This window comes from Rosa chinensis, chromosome 3 (assembly GCF_002994745.2).
Source record: "Rosa chinensis cultivar Old Blush chromosome 3, RchiOBHm-V2, whole genome shotgun sequence".
Classification (NCBI taxonomy): domain Eukaryota; kingdom Viridiplantae; phylum Streptophyta; class Magnoliopsida; order Rosales; family Rosaceae; genus Rosa; species Rosa chinensis.
The window spans coordinates 13,861,025-13,884,736 of NC_037090.1; the positions used below are offsets into that span (position 1 = coordinate 13,861,025).

A 23,712-nucleotide genomic window follows, 5' to 3' on the forward strand; every position below is an offset into this window, starting at 1 on the left:
TGGTTTTGCAACCAAGGGGCTGATTTAACCTTCAATTTTCCATTACCAAAAACTATATTAATATACTATGATTTTTTTTGTTTTTCACCATGTACTTGTAGAGTTGCCCTTGCATGGTGCATTATTTCACTATTGGAATTTGCGAGTTGTCCTCTGAGGCTCTTACCTCATTTATTTCATACCATGTGCAACCTCTTTATGTGTCAACATCAATTAAATTGAACCACAAGGAGCATTTTTGTTCTTATTAACCAAAAACTGGTAGTTGGTTTTTGCCTGGCTGCCCCATTCAAATCTGAAGCCCCTTGAACCAAGGGCATGGTCCTTGAGCCAGCAACCCAGAAATTAGGATTTTATTACTGTTTCCTAAGCACCATTTCTGAGTATAAACAAACTGTGGTAAATACAGGAGGGAAAAATAAAAAGCATTTAGGAAGCACAAGAGCATGGCATGCAGTATTAAACAAAAAACATGGGGAATTGATAAAATAAAACAGAATGGGGCCATAGGCTAGCTCATGGCTAAGCAGACTTCTAATTTGTTGGGTGTTTCCTCAAAGACTCCACCTTTTCTTAACAAAAGGTCCCAAACTCATAGCAAAGTTCAAAAACAAAGTGAACTTTCTCTTCTACCACTTAAGTTCCTCGCTAGTTCCTACTAACCAAGCAGATACAGAATCTGGTTCTTCCACCCATGCTAACAGTGCATTTACACTAGATTAATCAGTTTTTTAATTCACATGCAAACCATAATATTACAATACTGTTCCCCAAATTTTTGTTTTTCTCCTTCTTTCTCCTTCTCTCTCTCTTTCTTGAATTACCTTTTGCGCGCATTATGTTAATTCTTGGCCTTTAGTTTGGTAGGACAAGGTGCTGGTGATGCAGATGGGGTTGCAGACACAGTTGGCCAAAACTGAGCATTCTTCACCTTTGAGACACTTGCAAGCACACTCACTGGGGTTACATCTCCCATTACAGTCACCTTCTTTGCTGCAAAGTCTATGTTGAAAGACGTCACTCCTGCTCACATTATTATCAATAACAATAATTAGTTCATATTTTAACGGAGATATATAGATACATAAATGTGATTTGCCAGATTAATGAAGTAACCAGCTCCAATCTTGTAAACGTTTGAATGTGTAATTAATGATATAAACAAACAATTGATGTACCTTCCATTCTTGATAGATGCTTTCTCAGTTTTCCTTCACAGCCTTTGCAGTGCAGTGACACCCTCAACACTACAACCTGCAAACAATCATCATCAAATTATGAAAAAAAAATGTTATAAGGTGAATTCAGATAATTGATTAGATCGGTTTTTGTCTGAATGTGCGGTTAAGACTCGCAAATAATCTCGCAACCTAACTACACTGTTTGGCAAGAGAACGTTACCCTTATACAAAGTAAGTAACTAAGAACTTATATCATACATGATGGTTATACGTGATGGTTAGTTTTTTGAAAAGAAAAAATAAAGGAAAGAATTTGTACAAACCTGGTTGGAAGGAGGAGGTGGTTTTGACAGAGATGAGGAAGAGCTTGCTGAAGAAGCAGATTCATATTCTTGCTTATTCATCACTGTGTTTTGGTTTTCCTTGTCTCCAACTGGAACCAATGTTGAAACCGGATCATAATCAGATAACCCATCGAAGAACACCTTGTCACTCAAAAGGTATCTGGATGATCCAGGAGGAGTAATACTGATAAGATCAACTGGCTCAGTAGAGCTCTTCCTAACAACACTTCCACTTGGGACTGAAGAGTGCTTCTTAACATTATCATCAGACGGTTTCTTACCGTTAGAAGAAGTACTCTTCCTCTTTTGCTCATACTTTTCTTTTGAGAAGCTCACAATCTTCTTCTTGCTCTGATCACTACTTGTCTTTGAAGATGAGAAGTTTTTCTTGCTCTTCTGGAGTTGATGGTAAGTTTTGGGATTGATGGGTGGTTGAGAATAGCAAGGAGGATTAATAAATCTAGTACTAGTACTACTAGTGCTTGATCTTCTTGAATCTTGGATAATGGGATTGTGGCGATCGATGGCTCGACCACCAAGTTGGAAAACTGATGAGGAGGATGAGGCTTGATCCATACTGAAACATATGGCTGTTGAAGCTTGGGATGCACAGAAGATATCTATGCCTTTCAGCTTCATTTTGATAATGATGACACTAAGGAGTAATAGTGGTATACAGAATCTGCATAAAAGGGAAAGGGGGAGAGAGAGATAGAGAGAGAGAGAGAGAGAGAGAGAGAGAGAGCTTGAAGCTTACTCTAGCTAGTAGATAAAAGGGAATTCAAGAATCATTACATGGTTTGTAGATTCCAAGCAAATTAGAATATGATTTAATTATTCATGATTTAGTACAATTAAGATATGATTTAATTAAGTATACATGATAGAGTACAAATCTAATATTTCTGTAGATTGTAGAGTTTGCATCCAGTATATTTGAAACTCTTAAGCCTTTAATTTTTACTGTCACTAACTGTTTAATTACCAAATTTGACAGTGTCAAATGACCAGCAGAACTTCACCTATGGATTGACAGTTCACAAACAACTTTAATGCTAAATTTAAGTTTTCCAATAAAAGGGTTATCCACATATTATTGAGATTGTGGTGAAAGCTGAGTGTCTTAGCACAGTATAGGAGACCTGGACTATTTTTCCATGGCAGATGTCTAGCCTGATTAATAAGACAGTAAAAATGGAGGAAGAAAACAAAAGCGGTTGAAGAAGAGAAGTGGGGCAACATTTTCTTTCTCAACAGCAGCCTACCATGCATTGCAGAAAGTGATCTTTATGATTTGCATCTAACTTTTCTGTGGATTTAAAGGGATGAAAATGATATGTAGTAAGTGCCTTGTTCCTTTTTTTCTATCTCAATTTGGTTACCAATTGCATTAGGGATACAATTTCAACATCTTCACCTAGCTTTCATTCTTGAAGAAGACGCTTGCAATTTAATTAAGTTCCACCTAAAAGTGTATCAGCCTTTGGAAGTTTCAAGGAATAATGGATATTGTCCAATTACTTTTGGACAAACACATTTACTTTTTCAATAGCGAGATAACCCTTCACAGTTCACTCTAGTTATCAACTATGAAGACTTTAACTAAATGTTAGATACATGCAATTACTTGCAAATCATATCAAAACAAGTTCTGATTTTACAGCTCTATCTCATATTGCAGATGTCGGTGTACCATATACAAGGTAAATTTGAAACTGTATGTTAAATTCTTAGTTCTTGGTTATCTTTTTAATTGCAAGTAATTAAGGGTTTCAATCATATATCATATTGCAGATGTTGGACACTAGGACCAATATAAATGTGTATTCAAATAGGGCATTTGAGATGTAACGCAATAAAAATTGCATTAATTGTGCTTATATATACTTCCGTATGAGCTTGGAGAAGAGTGGAGCCAGTACCCGTGACATTTGCGTAGGATGCGTTGCCCTTAAGATTATATATACAGGAAGGTGAATTTAATATAGAACACATCCTGCAGGGGTGCCCTAAATTAATGGTGGGTACTGTGTTCATTGTTGGCTTGTTGGGCATGCATGCCCTACAAATTCATATTCACGCTTAACAGCAAAAACCAGCTTTGTCCTTGAGGTCAGTTTCAGTTTTTGAAAGGAAACATAGGTCAGAACGTCACCAACGGCATTGTCTTGGGAGATAAGGATTGAATATCTTTCTTTGGGAGGTGAAAGAAGAAGCCTACACTCCGGTTTGGTTGCTATTGTATTTGCACCCTTCTCTCTTTGAGGCAATTGACCAAACATTTTGACTTGGAAGAAGTCCAAATTTCGGCATAGCAAGCAACTTTGTGCTTTACTCTTTTTGACTCAATTCCTCGAACATCTTCACGTTGGATGCTCTTCATTCCCTCTACACCTACATATTTTAGCTTTTTAAGCATTTAACAACTATCCTGCCACCTAACCTACACCCTTAAAATAAAATTGAAAACACATGAAATTGCTCGGTACTTTAATAGATTCAAATATTTGAGTATGGGCGGTTAACTAACGCCCTCTTGGATCTCTCCAAGCATGTTATGTATGTGGAAGTTTAGATGAAAATCGATCAAAATGAATTTTTTGCTTGGTAATTACTTAACCTGGCAGACGATTTGTCCGTGCAATTAAAGAACTTGCAAGAACTTTTGGCTACAAGGAATTAAAGTAAAAGGTCCACCACAAACGTTTCTAAGAAGCTCCATCAATCATACCAGCAAGGCAGCAATGGAATAGAGATTTGTAAGGAAAGCTTTCCAGATGATATTTATCACGCAATTATTTAGATTCCTCATGGGGAATAAATTCTGCCAGCAGATTACAAAACCATTTGGAATTTTTCTTTCTTTCTTTTCTGTAGATGGATGAGACACAAAGCTAGCCACTCTCTTTTCTCTAGCAACCACTGATCGATATCAAAATGCTACTTGGCAAGCTCATAGAATCAGATGCTTATATTAATGGCTTTCCATCATTCATACTCTCTTCTTTTGCTCCCTTTATATCCCTGCCTACCTTGCACTTTCACCACCGAGAGTTCCAAGTCTAAACGTTTCATTTTTAGTTATTGTTTTTATCTCGCGACTTTATATAAGTGGAAGAATAACAAGGGGGTCTTTACATTGTTGCTTCTTGTCTAAGATTATCATATGCGTGTTATGCCATTGGTCTTGCGATCCTGCTTACAAAATTCTTCAATGTTCTATTTCTACTGTAGCTTCAACAGAATGAATAGTATTCACTTCATTTACCCGGAAGGCAAAAAAGAACTGAACTTTATTGTTTATTAGAAATAATTCTAAGCAAAAGATTCGACATATTGAGTACAAATTTTAAGGTAAACCTCGTATACTTGTAAATCATGTCAGCTCACATGTATTTCCACGAGTGTTCATGTTTATATAAGAGTTCAATCCTAAAAGATCCAAGTTTGTAACTTCTTCCATGCTTACATTCTTAAGGGTGAAAGAAAAAATTACACTTCTTATTTCAGATATCAAGTATAAAACTCGAGTTTTAACTCAAATAATACGTGTAGTCCCACCAAAATAGAAGTATCAACCTCCAAACTTCCCTTCCTTTACTACCCCTTCTTACCACCAGTCTTCATATAGTGGAGTTGTTGGATTGTAAGCCCTACATTGCTTTAAAAGTTCGGTAAAAACTTTAGTCTTGCTTTCATCACTTAGATGGGGTTTGGTACTTTTCCTCTCTAGGTAATAGGGAGGCATGCATAACCAGTGTCCAATCCAAAAACCACCAATGATTTTGATCCCCGTTTACCCATCAAAAGAAAAGGTCGAAACAAATAAAATTTCTTGGCTTAGCTTTTAGGTCGGCAAACCTGTGGAGCCTAGAGACTTCATACATAAAATTGATCAGTGATGGAGTTCAGTCGTTCTTTCTAAACTTTTTCCTACAAAACAAATGGGTTAAATCACCCACTTGTAAAGCAAAGTAATAGAGATGATAGCTTTCATTTTAAGGAATAACATTTTGATGATAAACTCAGGTGTTTTGCTCAACTATTTTCTAAAACACCGATATTGATGGTAAGAATGTCTCTGTGTTTATAGATTCCCTGATCAAAATCTATTCCCTTCATCATGGAGAATGGATAGAGCCGTAAACTTGTAACTTGAGGAAATGTGTCGGTGATGCCCAAATTTAAGCTATGAAAAACTCATCAATTTCCTCTATTTTATAAATGGCTGAAACTGCTCAACTTTAAGGTATGAACAATCATTCCACGCAATTATAATATCATGTGGAAGGTTATCACTTGTCAATATTCCAATCAAAACCAAATACACAATTTCGGACAGCATGCGGTACTAGTGCAAAGTGAAAAATCTAGAATTAGAATTTTGTGCATATAATAACACTTTCCTTTCAAGATACCAAAACTGTCAACAAAAATAATTGAGGATTACATTCCACCACCACAGATTGTGCCAGAAACAGTGGTCAAAATTGTCAAAATCTAGTGATTGTGGATTTCGTGCTAATCAAGCACAGTGAGAAACAAGAGATACATCTTCCTACTATTGCATTTTGCTAGAATTGCCAGATAATGTAAGTTGAGGATGACAAAAATAAACGAATGAATTAAGATACAGCCATGCTTCACACTATACATACTGGTTGTCCTTTCATTATTAATTAATTCCCTTTTCCTTCATCCTCATTTAAAATGCGATTCTGGAAATCACTCACCATTAGAGGCAGTCCCTCCCTCAGTGATACTTTTGGCTCCCAGTTCAACAGCTCTTTTGCTTTGCCAATATCAGGTTTCCTCTTATGAGGATCATCAGCAGTATTTGGCCTGAATTCTATTGTTGCACTGGAATCAATTGTTTCTTTCACAACCTGTTCATTCAGGACAAAGAGAATACTTGAGCATTCCTTTGTAGATCACTCTCCATTTGCAAGCAAAAAAATCATTCAACAATACCTAACACTTAAGTTTTTAAATCTAAGAACAATCAAGGATTAAAGGAGAACGACATTAAAAATGCTTAAGCACAATTAACATACAAGAACTTTGGAGCATTTTCGAAAGTGTAAATAGATTATATTGAAAAGATTAAGATTATGGAAAATGAGTCTCGTAAACATACCTCAGCAAGCTCTAGCATGGTGAATTCCCCGGGATTTCCCAGGTTGAAAGGCCCCACATGTTCGCCTTCCATCAACGCCACCAGTCCATTTACCTATTATAGCAAAGAAGTGTCTCAGATCATTCATTAATTATTTCATCCGCTCAACCTGTTTTAGGTGACAACCCTTTGAAGTCCAAATCCATACAAACAAATAAATAATGCCCTGCAGGCTTTCAGCTCATGGTCTAAATTTCAACTGGACGCTGATGATCATAAGATTTATAGTACCAGGCGTATAATATAGATGCTTCAAAGAGTGTGTCATAACATATAAAAGCCCCAAGGAAAAAATGTAAGAGAGGGCATCTGCTAAGGCTCCAGATGAAAAAGTAACTACTTAAGAGAAAAGGAAAAAGAGAAAAAACTTCCATACCAAATCAGAGACATATTGGAAGCTTCGTGTTTGTTTACCATCACCGTACACAGTCAATGGTTGTTTGCGGATAGCCTACACATATAGCCACAGTTATAAGTAAACATATGAGGGATAATCACAATGAGAAACACCCCATGTACTAGTCATGAATCATGAATAAAGAAATAGGTAAGTGATTGACCTGAGCAACAAAATTGCTGACAACACGCCCATCATCCAAACACATACGTGGCCCATATGTATTGAAAATTCGAGCAATACGAACCTGAAAACAGAAAGCCTTATGTGAGTCTGACAAGCCAACTATTGAAAATGAACCAAAACACAACACATCTTACTTGGCAGTATTTCAAAAGCATTCAGATGAAACAACGTGCTTAAGAGTGAGAATGGACAAAAAAGAGTGAGAATGGACAGATTAGGACTTGTAAACCCTAGTCTAGGATCAAATAAAACTTAGAAGTGCACTAATCCAGGGCGAGAATTGGTATTACCACAAATTTCAAGCAATCATTCAAGGAAAGCTCAAACAACTGAGCTACCTTCCACCCTAGTTTAATAGAATCTAGGCTTATCTCTGGTTTGCAAACCTCTACAAAAACCTTCCTGAATATGCATATAATAGATAAACTTTTCATTCACACTCTACTACACAGCCCTACATTAACTTCAAAACTATGCCATAATTAAAAGTTACATTGAATCAACATCCAAAAGAAAAGAAAAGAAAAGAAAAAAAAGCAGAACATAGAATACATATAGCCATTCTCAGAAAAAAACCAGCCAACTCCAAGTTTTTCTTTTTTACTTATATTATTATATTTCCTTTTTGGCCAATAGGTAATCCAAGTCTTCTGTAGCTGTTAGAGCTCTCAAAGCAAGAGATACAAGGGAGGGCGCTTACTAGTAAAATAAAATAAAACTACGAATCTGAAGATTAAACTGGTATGGAACAAAGACTGGAGATATGTGTATAAATCAGACATGCTGAATATGATACAACCATTGAGACCATAAAAAAGAAATATGATACAACCATGTCAACAGTCTACATCCCTAGGCCTAAAGGTCCTGACACCAAGTTATGGATTTCACAATTTAACTAATCTCAGAAAGAAATCTTCAGTTACCTCAACACCTGCACCTCGATGATAATCCATTGCCAGAGTCTCTGCCGTCCTCTTTCCTTCGTCATAACAGCTCCTCTCACCTACACATTTTGAAGCACACCCACATTATATATGAACACATCAAGCAACACAACAGAAGTACATTACAGTTATAAACATCCAACATATCAAAACCAATAACTAGCAACACACCTATAGGATTGACATTTCCCCAGTAAGTCTCCTTCTGAGGATGCTCCAGTGGATCACCATAGACCTCACTGGTACTAGTGATTAAAAACCTAGCCCCAATTCGCTTCGCAAGGCCTAGCATATTAAGGGTCCCCATCACATTGGTCTTGTAATCACAGTCAAGGGCCTCAAAAACCATTTCGAAAATGCATCCCTTAATACAAATAACAACACCAAATGCCGAAAATTCAAACAAAAAAATCAAAAATTTAACGAACACGGCTCAAAAAAGGATATGATTGTCTTGACCGGATTGTACTTATAGTGAACAGGCGAGGCCGGGCAGGCCAGATGGTAGATCTGATCGACCTCCAGCAGAATCGGCTCAACGACGTCGTGGCGAATGAGCTCGAACCTGGGATTCCCGAAATGGTGCGCCACATTCTCCTTCCTCCCGGTGAAGAAATTGTCAATGACGATGACGTCGTTCCCTCTGGAGAGCAACTGATCGACGAGGTGGGAGCCGACGAAGCCGGCGCCACCGGTGACGACGATCCTGAGCCTGCGCTTGCCGAGGCCGGCGGGGACCCTGCCGGCGTTGCTGCGGAGGTCGGTGGAGAAGGAGGCGGTGTTGATACGGTCGTGGAGGGAGGAGGAGGAGAAGGATCGGGGGATGGAGGGATTGGGCTCGGAAGGGGAGAGGCGGGAGAGAGTGGGCTGGAGGATGAAGAAGGTGGAGCCGATGAGAATGCCGACGAGGATGAAGAGGAGGCGTTGCTCTCTGAAGATGTAGTTGATGGATCTGGGGAGAGATCTGGGGTGCTTGAAGGCTTTGGGGGAGTAGGAGGAGGATAGGGAGGTTGGGATCTCTTCGTCCCTCCTGTGATTCACGCTCGGTTGCTTGTGTAGCTGTTTCATGCTTCTGCACTCTGCCTCTTCTTCTTCTTCGACGCAGAGATATAGAGATAGAGATGGACTAGGGTGGATGATGGTGACGGAGTGAAGCAGGTGGAATGGAATGGGAAGAAGGAGAGGAGGAATCAGATCATTTTTGTGAGGTTAGTTGAAGGGTCTGTTTCAGAAAAAGGGAGTTAGTTATGAGAGGAAAATGAGATCGGGCTCTGGAGTAATCAGGAAGGGAAATTGCTTTGGTCACACCCGCAATGCATATCAACGCGCGCACCAGAAACGAGTGTAGCCCAACTCTACAGTCCATTTCCTTTTTCTTTTTTTCTTTTTTTTTTTCAATAAGAAGTCAAGTTTTGAATGCGGTCTGTGTAATACGATGAATCACATAGTTACTTACTTCAGGGCTAAAACTAAATGTGTGACATATATGGAACGTTTACTTATTTGGAATGGAAAATAATCATGAATCGGAGACAAGTGGAATGGGAGAAGAAAGGAATCGGTATTGATCCCGGAGGAATGATTCCTAAACCCATCTCCCCCCTCCGTAATCGAATTCCTGAGTATTCAGGAATCGATTTCTGATAAATAGGTGGGACCTACACCAATTCCGATTCCTTCATGTGTTAGTAAACACAGGAATTCTTTTACCTGAAATCATTCTGATTCATTTATGTGTTAGTAAACACATAGATAGTATAATATAGTATATAGTGGAGAAAATAAATCAGTAGTATTGAGATACAATGATAAATAAGCGATTTGAATAAATGAATTATCATAAAAGTTTTATGATAAATAAAATGACAAACACATTACTCTATTTTGCGGCATTTATTATTATTGAGAAATAATAAACTATTATGCAAACACTCTCCATGAGTACTATATATTGAGGAGGATGGGAGGAGGAGTAGGCAATTGGAACATGAAACTCGAAGCATTGTGTAAAGTAAGGGGAAAATGAATTCGGAATAGTAGTCACCCAAAATGTTATCAAAGAAGAGCCTCGCTCGAAATTGAAATCTCCTAGCTCGTTGTTTGAGGAAGTAGGGCTAGGACAGTTCAGGTTGTCAAAAAAAAAAAATTAAACCGAAACCGAACCGCATCTCAATTTTTCAGTTTGGATTTGTCACTTTGAGAAGCTGGAACCGACAAGGACCCGAACCGTTTTATTTTAGTTCAGTTATGCTGGTTTCTCAATTCCTAAACTTTGTACCAAAACTCACGTTAGCTTTAAAAAAATAATAATAAATAAATAAATACAATAAAAAAAATAGCTTGACATATAATGCAAACCTGAGCTTTTTTTTTTTCTTTTTTCCCCAGCCTTTGAACATTATGAAGCATCACTGGCCTTTGAAACGTTTGAAACCTTTGCAGCCTTTTGGCTTTGTTAAGCCCTCATTTTATTAGTGTGCAATGGACTCCACCTCTACATTCTGGCTTGAAGATTAATATAGATTGACAGGACCTGCTCCAGATTTCACCCTGAAATCCGAAGTGACCCTGCAGGGCCCACCTTAGAAGAAATTCTACCAAAAATTTGGCGGAACTTCCCCTAAAATGGGCTACCCAAACCTGTAGAAAACATTTACACTTCTCAATCAATTCATCCTTATGCTCCTGGAGCCACCATGCTCCCCAAATCAACATCAGTCTCCAATTCACAAAACACACATCTCAACTCGAGTAGCATAAATCCCATAGGTAATCAGAGCAATTCTAACAGAAATGTATAAGAGGAAAACCTAATTCAAAGGCAGATGCGGAAGCCATGTTGATGACTATGCCTCGACTCCGTGTACGCCCAACCTCAACCAATTCGCCTGCAAACTGGGCATTTGAAACCGAAGGGCCCAGGGGAAAGTACATAAAATACGTTAGCGTGAGTGGACAAAATAAACAAATTTTTTTTTTTAAAAACCAAATGGATTTTTATACTTTCCCACATTTATTTCCTTAAAACTCTCGATGCATGCAACGATTTAGAAAACAATTCACGAGAAGCTCTTCTCAAGAAATGGGCTAGTAACAAATAACCACAAATAAGAATTTAAATTCTCATGCTCGAGAAATAAGACCAGCCCCCACTGGTTAACGGAAAACGGACTAGCCCCGCTAGTCAAAAACAACAATAAAAGGATACGGGGAAGAGAGTTCACCATACGGGAATGGAGCCTCTCAGGCTCTACCTACCCTCGACTGCCACTCACACATAAATTGTGCGAGGAGGAGAACTAATAACCTCTACTTCCACTCACACATAGATTGTGCGAGGAGGAGAACATTACCTCGACTGCCACCCACGTGAGGAGGAGAAGGCTACCTCAACTACCACTCACAAACACAAAGTAAGTGAGGAGGAGACCTAATCACATGACCCGCGTATGGTGAGGAAGAAGATCGTCGAAAGCCAATGAATCTGTATAGTTTCCCCACATATCTCACGAAATAAGAATCCAAGTGTATAAAGACGTGACCCCGCACGCCAAGATCATCTCAAGTTCCAACATAAATAGGGTATAAATAAATATAAAGTTTTACTTCATCGAAATCTCAATATAATCTCAATTCGCTGAATATAAATATAAAATAAATAATATAAATTCCGAATCCGCATAAATCAAAGTAGTATCATAAATCAATCAAATCCAAAATCCTTAATTAGGCATTCCCGATGCCAAAACCGAAAGTCAATAAACAATTGAGAATATCCAACTCCATTGAAACTCATCTTTAAAATCTTTCAGGAGCTTAACTCGGTGATTAGGGATATGCTTAATTCCGGAAGTTTTACCTCAGAAAATAAGGAATTCATCAAATAATATAATAAATCAAAACCAACCTTTGAAACTCATTATTGAAAGCAAATCCATGATATAATTATTCGAAATCAATTTCCGAAAATTAATTCATTTCCTCAAAAAGTTATATGAATAAACGCTAGAGCATTATTTTAAGAGAATAAATGCATGCATCGCTATTTAAAACAAAAGTCCACTGATAGGCGCATTTTAATGTGATATTTTAAATGTTAATTCCTCACATTTTGCTTAGTTATTCCTTAACGAATCGATTTTTAACTTAATTTCTATTTTTAGGTACATTGGAGTAGATGAAGAAGAAATGAGTGTTACGTCCATAATTACCTAGAAATGATGGAGAAGAATGAAAATGCACTAAAAAGTCAACCTTGAATATTTTCTTACTCCGGCTAGGAGAATCAGAGCCAAGCAAGGAAGAAGGAGAGGCCACCTGACCAAATGAACTCGAAATGAGCTGAAACTCTCCAGATCCATTCTAGACACCCAAAGGATCATTTCTTATGAAGAGTGCCAGAGAAAAATATGAGTGGAAGGCCTTCAAACAATCAGCCCAATTTTCTACATAAGCAAAACTGGAAAACTGGACCTGTAAGAGATCCAGCAGCATTTCCAGCCTAACCACATGGAATAAAGCTCTGAAAATTTGTCAAGATGATCTACACTCATAGTGGAACATTTTTTATGAAGAAGTCGAAGGCTCATTCTGAAGTTTTGATGGAGAAATAATTGAAGGAATAAAGGGGAAGAAACTGACCTGAAAACAGCTCAACACCACATATTCTTGTTTCCCACCCATATGAAGAAAGCATTTCTTTTTCCTTGGATACATTTTTCTACCCTAAAAGATCATCATCACTTCCACATTTCTTCACCTTCATGCTTTGCTTTCATCATTACCTCATCTTTTACATATTTTACAAACCACTCTCATACTCCACTTTCATTATTTTTCTTCATCTCATCATTTCACTCTTCTTTTTCTTCCCTATTTAAACACCTTCTCCTCTCACTCTCAATCACCAATTTCTGAATCCATAACACACATTCCTTCATCTATTCCATCTTCCTTGTCTCACCATTTCCTCTCCATTTTCCTTAGTCACCAATTCCTTCATCCATTTCATCTTCTTTGTCTCTCCATTTCCTTTCCATTTTCCTTCTCCATTCTCTAGTTGCAAAGTTCTGCGTTTTCAAGCAAGGAGAGGAAGAAGAAGAAGGAGCCGTGAAGATCATATCCTCCATCATCCACCTTGAAGGCTTGCTTCCAAGATTCAAGATTCAACCATCTAGCTCTCCATCTCCATCTCCACTCACGGTGTAATTCGTTCATTTTCCTTGTAACCTTTTTGGTTTCCTTGTTTGATTTCGTATGAACTTGTTTCTAGTTAACAATAATGTTTAGGGCAAAGTTTAAGCCCAATTTCTATGTTTAAATAAAGTTTTCGAATTCTATAATTGTGATTCTAAGTTGCTTATGTGAGTTTGTTCGATTAAATTTGCTTTACAGAAAACTTTTATATGTTTATCTTATTTGGGTCGACACTTATAGGATTTGCATGTAATTGGTGCTAGGTTTAAGAACATGAAATCGACTTTTCGTTTTGTGTAACTTGAATCAAAAGTAGTAAAGGTTCTGGACAAGAATCGAATTTAATTGAAGAGGATTGCAATTAGGTGGACTTTTCCATAACTAAGTTGTACACTTGAGTTGATAGCCTTTCTCTATGTCTAATGCGTTGAACATGTCATGATTGACTAGCTTTCTAGGGCTTGATTGCATGTTTGATAGGATTAATCTAGGTGCTTTCGCTTAGGTTAATTAGCATTGAAAAGTAAAATATGGGAAATCATTTGCTTTCGAATGTTTCACATGATCAACTCCTCTCTCATGACTTGGAAGAACAATTATAGGGTTTGAATCGAATTTGATTACATGGAATTGATTTTGATCTTTGTTCCTTGCGTTCCACCCTTGTATATATGTTTTTACGTTTCTTTATTTTATTTATTTTAATTTTAATTTTAAGAATCCTAAACCCCCCTTATTTTTGTTCACTTGTATATATTTATTCTTTATTTTATTTTTGTAAATAATACTTTTCTTTATTTGTTTCACAATGACAGGTGTACCCTCAATCCCCGGAATAGAACGATCCCTATTTGCTTATACTACTAACGATATTTCAGGGTTAAATTATGCGCTTCCCAAAAGCGCGTCATCCACTCACAGTACTATTCCGACGATCACGCATTTGTGTTCCGTCATCGAGCAATAGCTCGGTATGTCGTCCTGTACACAATTATATTCCGTGAATAATTATTCAACAATTTAATACGATTCCTAAAATCAAATCCTTACAATTACATCTCCCATTCTCCTCAGATTCAGCCCAAATTATACCACTAATACCAATTCGTTAATTTAAAGGTTCCAAGGCAGAACCGAGAGATATCCGACGGTCGGATTCTCGTAATTTGATGATCGAAACCCTAAACTTCAAAAATTCATAATTAATTCCAAACTTCTCCAAAATTCACCAAACTTCACATATATACTCTATGATAATTATAGAATTTAACTAGCTAAAAATTGAAATTAAAAAGCTACCCTAGCCGCCGCTACAGCCGCCCACAGTGGCGGCACCGCTGCCACCGCCACCAGCTCCGATGGCCACCAAACTTTGGCAGCAGCACCTACTCAACACACTGATTAATTTTCTCAACTACAACACATCTCAATTTTACCTTTAAACAGTCGAAATCAACTGGTGAAGAAAACCCAGAAATTCAAGAACCCTAGGTTTTCAATTCTGCCTCTACACTTCAAATCTTGATTCGAGGCTAGGGGCAAAATGTAATGCCCCGTACCTATTAATTACTTTTTACCGTGGTTGACCGAGGAGTGACTTTTTCTTTAAGTCCAGTAAATTAGGAAATTTATGTGAGATTGTCGTAGAATACGCAAAATCGAGTTCGTGGACACGAAGTTTGTTTAAATCGGAGTTTCTACGGAAAAGTTATGATCAAAAATAGAAAGTACTATTCATAGCATGGTTATTTTTTTTTTTTAGATGAGTTTATAATTGTGGAAAATAGGAAATAAAAACAGAAAAGGAAGAGAGAGAAATCAGTTTCCCGATTCCAGCCCCCCCTCTTCCTTTCTTCCTTCTTTCTTTTCTCTTCTTTCTTTTCTTTCTCTTTCTGCAAACCGGAGCCACTTTTTCCGGTGAAACCACCGCCACCGGCCGCACCACCGGCCATTAGAGGATCTTCTCTTGCTCCTCTTGTATCTAAGGTAAGATTTTTAACTTGGGTAGCTTTGGTTTGGAGATTTCGAAGAGAATTGCAGAAATGGGAAAAATTGGATTTTTGCTTTGATCTCAGTTTTCCGGCGATTTCCGGTCGAATTTCTTTGGGTTTTGGTTGTTGGTGAGTTGCTGAATGAGTTCCTAACCTTGTTGCAGCTTGTTTTGGGCTGTGGAGGAAGAATTAAAGGTGTTTGGGGACGTGAACAGTAGCGTGAACAGTTCCATCCGAGTTCTTGAGTTTGGGTTTGGAATTCCGGCTTTTTCTGCTTGTTTTGGAGATTTTCGCCGGATTTCTTTGAAGTTTTGGGTTGTTGGGTTGTTGTTGATGATCATATCTAACTATTGCAGCTTGTGTTGGCCAGTGGAGGAAGATTTGAAGGTGTTCAGAGACGTGAACAGTGGCATGAACAGTGCTGCCGAATTCTTGTTATTTTTGGGTTTAAATTCGGCTATTTCTGCTTGTATTTGGTGGCTGCTGCAGGTATATAAAAATGGTTGTGGGGGTTATGAAGTTGATTTTGGATTAAATAGGTTGATTGAAATTTGATTTAATCTTTGAGTTTTGTGTTAAACTTGAAATTGTTGGGTATTGAGATTTCTTTGGAAATTGATGTTGATTATGGTTGTTTGATGATTATGGTTTATAAATATTTTGGGTTAAATCTCTTGGTAAAAGCTATTGTTGAATGATTTTTGTTGGGAAATTGGAGAGGAGATTGTGATTTGAAAAAGAAAAAATTTAGAAAGAAATTGAGATTTTTGGAGATGAAATTGTGGATTGAAAAGGGAAAATTAAGAAGGAATTGGAATTTCGGAAAGGGAATGGTATTATAATTTTTGTGGTTAATTATGGTTGAGGAAACGAAATAAAAATCGGTTGAGTTGTTAAAGAGTTTTGAGGGCGTTGGAATTTTAAGAAATTCTGAAATTCGAGAATTTAATCCTAAATTGGAGAATTTGGTCGTTAGAAGAATTATGTGTAATGAGATTAAATTCCGAAGGATTAAGCTTAATTTGTTTCTTAGATTGTTTCCTCATTATGGTTAATTTTATCCTGCCAATTGTTACAGGACGTATTGAGCCCTCGAGCGAGGGTGACACGGGCAGGCAGCAGGTTTAGCTGCGGGACTCACTTGTGAGTGGACCTTTATTTTATTTAAATAATGCATGCAGCATGGTATTAAGTTTTGAAATGTGATTTTGTGGAAAGAAAAGGATTAAAAAGGAAACAGTTGACAAGGAGGCCAGTTTTGGCGCATGCGTATCTTACCTAGTTGGCAGTCCCTTCTAGGTAATAGTCTGGTCGGCAGTCCCGTCCAGACTACAGCTCGGTTGGCAGTCCCATCCGAAGTGTCATCTGGTTGGCAGTCCCTTCCAGATGACTTGATGTAGTTAGTCGGCAGTCCCGTCTACTACTTGTGGCTAGTTGGCAGTCCCAACTAATCACCGCCTCCTATCCGGTTGGCAGTCCCTTCCGATGCGTCATCGGGTGGCAGTCCCTCCCCGATGGCATGAGATGCCTAGGAAGCAGTCCTTCCTAGTAATCAAATGAGTTTCTTGGGAAAAAGATTGAGTTGGGAATTTTCATGAAGTATCGCTGCATGATGGTTTTGTTAAAAAGAGAAATGGGGAAGCATACCATAAATTGTTTTGATTCTAGTTTCGGTTTTGTCCACTCACTCTAATGGATTTTATATGTTTTCCCCTGGGCCCTTCGTTTTCAAATGCCCAGATTTCAGATTAGCCGAGATTGCGTCCAGGCTCAAGGACTTTGGAAATCAGCGCTTCCGTTTTTGTTCGTAGGTTATTACTTAACCTACTTTGTATGATATCGGCTTAGTTTAGTGTTGCTCTGATAAACCTTTTCTTTTAAGTTTGGTGGATGTTTTTGTTCGAATTGATGTTTATTACGGAGGTTGTGATGGGATTGAACTTTCCGAAGGTAACATATATGCTTGGAATGTAAATATGGTTTTTGAGTTTTTGATTAGGAGGTAAATATTAATCATATCCAGGTTTGTGAACTATTTGGGTAGCCCATATTAGGGGAGGTTCTGCCGATTTTTTGGTTGGATTTCACCTAACGTGGGCCCCGCAGGCTCGTATCCAGGTTTCGGGGTGATTCTTGGGTCGGGTCCTGTCAGTTGGTATCAGAGCACTAGGTTATTAGATTCTGTGGCCGATATCTTCTTATAGTTGTCTTACATGCTTGATAGTATTTAGTACCTCCCGAGTGATGGCCCGACTGCAGCGGTTCCCCATCGTATACTCTTCGGTGCTGACGTACCAATTAAGTATGTAAGATAGTTGTTGTTGGTGTAAATATCTTGGTGTAACTCAGTTATGGGAATTTCAGGTGGAATGAGACGCGGACGTAGATCTCGTGCTAGTAGTGACCCTTTACCCGCTGGTGAGGGTGATGATGAGCAGGTCCCTCGTGGGTTGCTACGGACCATGGAGCAGTTGTTTGAGCGTTTTACAGCGGCACTCCCAAATCCTAGTACCGACTATACTGTGGAGCGTGCCAGACGCCATGGGGCGTATATTTTTTTCCAGGGCTCCTACGGAGTCCGTAGCAGGAGACTGGATTACTCGTATGGATAGAGTATTTGAATCCTTGGTTGTCCAGCTGCTAGGAGGGTTCCTTTGGCTATTGACCTCCTAGACGGGGATGCATGGCTTTGGTGGCAGGGTACTAGGAATATGGGTTTTGACCCAACTACCATGACTTGGGAAGAGTTCAAAACGGAGTTCTCAAATCGGTACTATAATCAGGCATCCCAGCATCGTCTCCGAATTGAGTTCATGCAGTTGAAGCAGACTGAAGAGATGACTGTGTTACAGTATGAGGAGCGTTTCATTGCTTTGTCTCGGTTTGCCCCTGAATTGGTGACAATAGAAAAGTTGAAGGTTGAGCAGTTTATCAATGGCCTTCTACCTGTATATCGAGATTGGTTGGCGCCTCATGATTATCCGACTTTTAAGTTAGCTGTGGAGGCTGCTATGAGGTGTGAGGCTAGATATCTGGACGGTTCCCGACCTTTGGAGATTGGCGGTCCCAGTCAGGGGCCATCTAAGAGAATTGCCTCTAGTTCGGGTTCTGCATCGTCATCAGGCAGTAGGCCGAGCAGTTCAGATTCTAGCTCTCGTCAGCGTTTCAGGGGACGCTTCAGGAGGCCTGGGCAGACAGGTAGGAGACAGTTCAGGGGTGGCACTGCTAGTTCCAGTGGAGGCTTTGGCAGACAGGCAATTCAGAGGGACTATCCCCAGTGTGCTACTTGTGGTAGGCACCATGTGGGCCCGTGTCAGGCAGGTGTGGGGACTTGTTACTAGTGTGGCCAGTGGGGTCACTACAGGAGAGAATGCCCTCAGTTGACCCAGGGAGTCTTCACTACTACTAGTCAGAGTATGGGTCAGACCTCTGCGGGTGCTACTAGTTTGGGTTCTCATGGCAGTTTATCAGGCAGGAGCAGCACTCAGCCGGGTCGTGGACAGAGAGGGCGACCAGTGACCCAGGCCCGTCTTCATGCTATGACCCAGCAGGAGGGTCGCACTGCACCGAACGTCATTATGGGTATGTTAGTTGTTTTTGGTCAACCAACTTTCATTTTGATTGATCCTGGAGCCTCTCACTCCTTCATGTCTAAGAGGTTTTCTTTCTTTGCTAATGTGCCCCCATCTCTCCTACTTGGAGAGTGGCATGTTGTTCTACCATTGGGGGAAAGACATAGAATTGAGTGGGTACATCGTTTTTGTGGAGTGTTTGTAGAAGGAGTTTGTTTAGAGGCGGACTTGATTCCATTTGAGTTAGTGGAGTTTGATGTAATCCTAGGAATATTTCCTTTGGATGCATCATGCCTTAGTGGATTGCTTTTGTAGTACTGTATTATTTCGGAGTCTGGGTAGCAAATTGTCACCTTTTATGGTGAACGGGAGGTTCTCCCATCTTACATAATCTCAGCTTTAACTGTTAAGAAGATGATGAGTAGGGTTGCCAATCTTATTTGGCACATGTGGTGAATTCAGATGCCGAAGTTATGGATCGTAGCCAAATTCCGATTGTTGGTGACTATCCAGATGTATTTCCAGAAGAATTGCCTGGTTTGCCCTCGGTGCGAGAGATAGACTTTACCATTGATTTACTTCCAGGTACAACACCTATCTCTCGAACACCTTATAGAATAGCACCGGCAGAACTGAAGGAGTTATATATTCAGTTGCAGGAGTTAACGGATAAGGGATTTATACGACCTAGCGTATCTCCCTGGGGTGCACCTGTGTTGTTTGTGAAGAAGAAAGATGGTACTTTGAGGCTTTGTATTGATTACCGGAAACTAAACAGGGTGACTATAAGGAATAAATATCCCTTGCCCCGCATTGATGATTTGTTTGACCAGTTGAGGGGTGCTAAAGTTTTCTCAAAAATTGATTTGGTTATCATCAGATACGGATTAAAGAGGAGGATGTAGCCAAAACTGCTTTTCGATCACGTTATGGTCATTATGAGTTCCTTGTTATGCCTTTTGGGTTGACAAATGCACCCGCTGCTTTCATGGATCTCATGAACAGGGTGTTTCGCCCGTATCTTGACCGCTTTGTGATTGTGTTCATTGATGACATATTGGTTTATTCTAAGAGAGAAGAGTTACATGCTGAGCATTTGAGTATAGTATTGGAGACTTTGAGGATAAATCAATTGTATGCTGAATTTAGTAAGTGTGAGTTTTGGTTTGACCTTGTGACAACGAAGACAACGAAGATGGATGGAATTGTTTGAAGACTATAATTGTACCATAGAGTACCACCCTGGTAAGGCGAATGTGGTGGTGGATACACTCAGTAGGAACCTCTCTGTGACTTTGTCATATTTAGGGGTCATTTGGGTACCGCTATTGTCTGAATTGAGGTCTACTGGGGTTGAGTTATCGGTTGATGAGGATGTTGCCATGGTGGCTAGTTTCCATGTGAGACCAGTGTTCATTGATAAGTGCGTGAGGCACAATCTCTTGACCCAAGAATTGAGGGGATTAAAGAAGGTGTTCGTGGCGGTTGGCAACCTGAATTCTCTATTCGAAGAGATGGAACTTTAATGTTTGGAAAGAGACTTTGTGTTCCTACTTAAACAGGAAATACTTAATGAAGCTCATAGTTCCGCGTATGCTCTACAAACTGGTGGTATAAAAATGTATCAGACTCTTAAAGAGTACTATTGGTGGCCAAATATGAAAAGGGAAATTGCAGTTTTTGTGAGCAAATGCCTTGTGTGCCAGCAAGTGAAAGCGGAAAGGCAAAAACCGTCGGGGTTGTTGCAACCTTTGCCAATTCCGGAATGGAAATGGGACCATCTCACCATGGATTTTATTTATAAAGTACCGCGTACGCAGAATGGTAATGATGGTATTTGGGTGATTGTAGATCGACTCACCAAATCAGCTCATTTTCTGGCGGTTAAGGAAACCTTTAGTTTGGATAAACTGGCAAAGTTGTATGTGGACGAAATTGTAAAGCTTCATGGTGTTCCCGAGTCCATTGTTTCCGAACGCGATGCCCGCTACACATCAAAGTTTTGGAGGAAGGTTCACAAATGTTTAGGAACAAAATTACAATTTAGCACTGTTTTCCATCCTCACTGAACGGACTAGACAGACTTTGGAAGACATGTTGAGGGCTTGTTCTCTACAATTTAAAGGAAGTTGGGATAAGCACTTGGCTTTGATGGAGTTTGCATATAACAACAGTTACCATTCGAGTATTGGTATGGCTCCCTACGAAGCTTTATATGGGAAACAGTGTAGGACCCCATTATGTTGGGATGAAGTGGGAGAAAGACAACTTATTGGTCCTGAGATTATTGAGATCACAACAGATAAAGTTAAGGTGATCAGAGAGAGACTCAAGATGGCTCAAAGCAGACAGAAGAGCTACACAGATAAAAACAGGAAGCATCTTGAATTTCAAGTTGGTGATTGGGTATTTTTGAAGTTATCTCCGTGGAAGGGTGTGGTAAGGTTTGGTAAACGAGGGAAACTAAGTCCAAGGTATATTGGTCCCTATGAGATTGTGGAACGAATTGGTCTGGTCGCTTACCGCTTGGCTTTACCTCCACAACTATCTCAAGTAGACGATGTATTCCACGTCTCCATGCTTCGCAAGTACATCATTGATCCTTCACATGTGTTACCAGATCAACCCATTACACTTACAGAAGATTTAACCTATGAAGAAGAACCAGTACAGATCCTTGATTGTCGTGAGCAAGTACTCCGAAGTAAGGTTATATCTTTGGTTAAGGTATTATGGAGGAATCACCTGATTGAAGAAGCTACTTGGGAACCAGAGGATCAAATGAGGCAACAGTATCCACATCTTTTTCCTTAACAGGTATAATTTCGAGGACGAAATTTTATAAGGAGGGGAGATTGTAATGCCCCGTACCTATTAATTACTTTTTACCGTGGTTGACCGAGGAGTGACTTTTTCTTTAAGTCCAGTAAATTAGGAAATTTATGTGAGATTGTCGTAGAATACGCAAAATCGAGTTCGTGGACACGAAGTTTGTTTAAATCGGAGTTTCTACGGAAAAGTTATGATCAAAAATAGAAAGTACTATTCATAGCATGGTTATTTTTTTTTTTAGATGAGTTTATAATTGTGGAAAATAGGAAATAAAAACAGAAAAGGAAGAGAGAGAAATCAGTTTCCCGATTCCAGCCCCCCCCTCTTCCTTTCTTCCTTCTTTCTTTTCTCTTCTTTCTTTTCTTTCTCTTTCTGCAAACCGGAGCCACTTTTTCCGGTGAAACCACCGCCACCGGCCGCACCACCGGCCATTAGAGGATCTTCTCTTGCTCCTCTTGTATCTAAGGTAAGATTTTTAACTTGGGTAGCTTTGGTTTGGAGATTTCGAAGAGAATTGCAGAAATGGGAAAAATTGGATTTTTGCTTTGATCTCAGTTTTCCGGCGATTTCCGGTCGAATTTCTTTGGGTTTTGGTTGTTGGTGAGTTGCTGAATGAGTTCCTAACCTTGTTGCAGCTTGTTTTGGGCTGTGGAGGAAGAATTAAAGGTGTTTGGGGACGTGAACAGTAGCGTGAACAGTTCCATCCGAGTTCTTGAGTTTGGGTTTGGAATTCCGGCTTTTTCTGCTTGTTTTGGAGATTTTCGCCGGATTTCTTTGAAGTTTTGGGTTGTTGGGTTGTTGTTGATGATCATATCTAACTATTGCAGCTTGTGTTGGCCAGTGGAGGAAGATTTGAAGGTGTTCAGAGACGTGAACAGTGGCATGAACAGTGCTGCCGAATTCTTGTTATTTTTGGGTTTAAATTCGGCTATTTCTGCTTGTATTTGGTGGCTGCTGCAGGTATATAAAAATGGTTGTGGGGGTTATGAAGTTGATTTTGGATTAAATAGGTTGATTGAAATTTGATTTAATCTTTGAGTTTTGTGTTAAACTTGAAATTGTTGGGTATTGAGATTTCTTTGGAAATTGATGTTGATTATGGTTGTTTGATGATTATGGTTTATAAATATTTTGGGTTAAATCTCTTGGTAAAAGCTATTGTTGAATGATTTTTGTTGGGAAATTGGAGAGGAGATTGTGATTTGAAAAAGAAAAAAATTTAGAAAGAAATTGAGATTTTTGGAGATGAAATTGTGGATTGAAAAGGGAAAATTAAGAAGGAATTGGAATTTCGGAAAGGGAATGGTATTATAATTTTTGTGGTTAATTATGGTTGAGGAAACGAAATAAAAATCGGTTGAGTTGTTAAAGAGTTTTGAGGGCGTTGGAATTTTAAGAAATTCTGAAATTCGAGAATTTAATCCTAAATTGGAGAATTTGGTCGTTAGAAGAATTATGTGTAATGAGATTAAATTCCGAAGGATTAAGCTTAATTTGTTTCTTAGATTGTTTCCTCATTATGGTTAATTTTATCCTGCCAATTGTTACAGGACGTATTGAGCCCTCGAGCGAGGGTGACACGGGCAGGCAGCAGGTTTAGCTGCGGGACTCACTTGTGAGTGGACCTTTATTTTATTTAAATAATGCATGCAGCATGGTATTAAGTTTTGAAATGTGATTTTGTGGAAAGAAAAGGATTAAAAAGGAAACAGTTGACAAGGAGGCCAGTTTTGGCGCATGCGTATCTTACCTAGTTGGCAGTCCCTTCTAGGTAATAGTCTGGTCGGCAGTCCCGTCCAGACTACAGCTCGGTTGGCAGTCCCATCCGAAGTGTCATCTGGTTGGCAGTCCCTTCCAGATGACTTGATGTAGTTAGTCGGCAGTCCCGTC

The 23,712-nt window shown here is 39.2% G+C and overlaps 3 protein-coding genes and 2 long non-coding RNA genes across 8 annotated transcripts; 3 read left to right on the forward strand and 2 right to left on the reverse strand.

Annotated features, from left to right (window-relative positions):
* Positions 1–578: 578 nt before the first annotated feature.
* On the reverse strand, positions 579–2,258 carry LOC112191363 (protein SODIUM POTASSIUM ROOT DEFECTIVE 1). The gene is made up of 3 exons (XM_024330686.2): positions 1,505–2,258; positions 1,179–1,254; positions 579–1,023 (listed from the first exon to the last, which is right to left on the reverse strand). Exons 1-3 carry the CDS (start codon positions 2,162–2,164, stop codon positions 842–844), a joined length of 918 nt encoding a protein of 305 aa, XP_024186454.1. The 5' UTR covers positions 2,165–2,258; the 3' UTR covers positions 579–841.
* Positions 2,259–5,894: 3,636 nt separating this feature from the next.
* Positions 5,895–9,524, reverse strand: LOC112193015 (UDP-glucuronic acid decarboxylase 1). The gene is made up of 7 exons (XM_024333016.2): positions 8,679–9,524; positions 8,403–8,550; positions 8,211–8,290; positions 7,262–7,345; positions 7,078–7,152; positions 6,663–6,755; positions 5,895–6,411 (listed from the first exon to the last, which is right to left on the reverse strand). Exons 1-7 carry the CDS (start codon positions 9,297–9,299, stop codon positions 6,205–6,207), a joined length of 1,308 nt encoding a protein of 435 aa, XP_024188784.1. The 5' UTR covers positions 9,300–9,524; the 3' UTR covers positions 5,895–6,204.
* Positions 9,525–15,268: 5,744 nt separating this feature from the next.
* LOC112191492 lies at positions 15,269–16,557 on the forward strand. 2 transcript variants are annotated; one of them, XR_002932967.2, is made up of 3 exons: positions 15,269–15,413; positions 15,583–15,907; positions 16,497–16,557. It is a non-coding gene; the product is annotated as an uncharacterized LOC112191492 (long non-coding RNA). The 2 variants fall into 2 exon arrangements; XR_005808774.1 differs by lacking the exon at positions 16,497–16,557 and having other exon boundaries at positions 15,583–16,057.
* A 4,052-nt stretch (positions 16,558–20,609) lies between these two features.
* LOC121052270 lies at positions 20,610–21,804 on the forward strand. Its single transcript, XM_040516966.1, has 2 exons — positions 20,610–21,002; positions 21,217–21,804. The coding sequence occupies exons 1-2, from the start codon at positions 20,610–20,612 to the stop codon at positions 21,802–21,804; spliced, it is 981 nt and encodes a 326-aa protein (XP_040372900.1).
* Positions 21,805–22,143: 339 nt separating this feature from the next.
* On the forward strand, positions 22,144–23,433 carry LOC112191448. Of its 3 annotated transcripts, XR_005808638.1 has the most exons (4): positions 22,144–22,288; positions 22,458–22,544; positions 22,650–22,782; positions 23,373–23,433. It is a non-coding gene; the product is annotated as an uncharacterized LOC112191448 (long non-coding RNA). The 3 variants fall into 3 exon arrangements; XR_002932950.2 differs by having other exon boundaries at positions 22,458–22,782; XR_005808637.1 differs by lacking the exon at positions 23,373–23,433 and having other exon boundaries at positions 22,458–22,932.
* Positions 23,434–23,712: the final 279 nt, after the last annotated feature.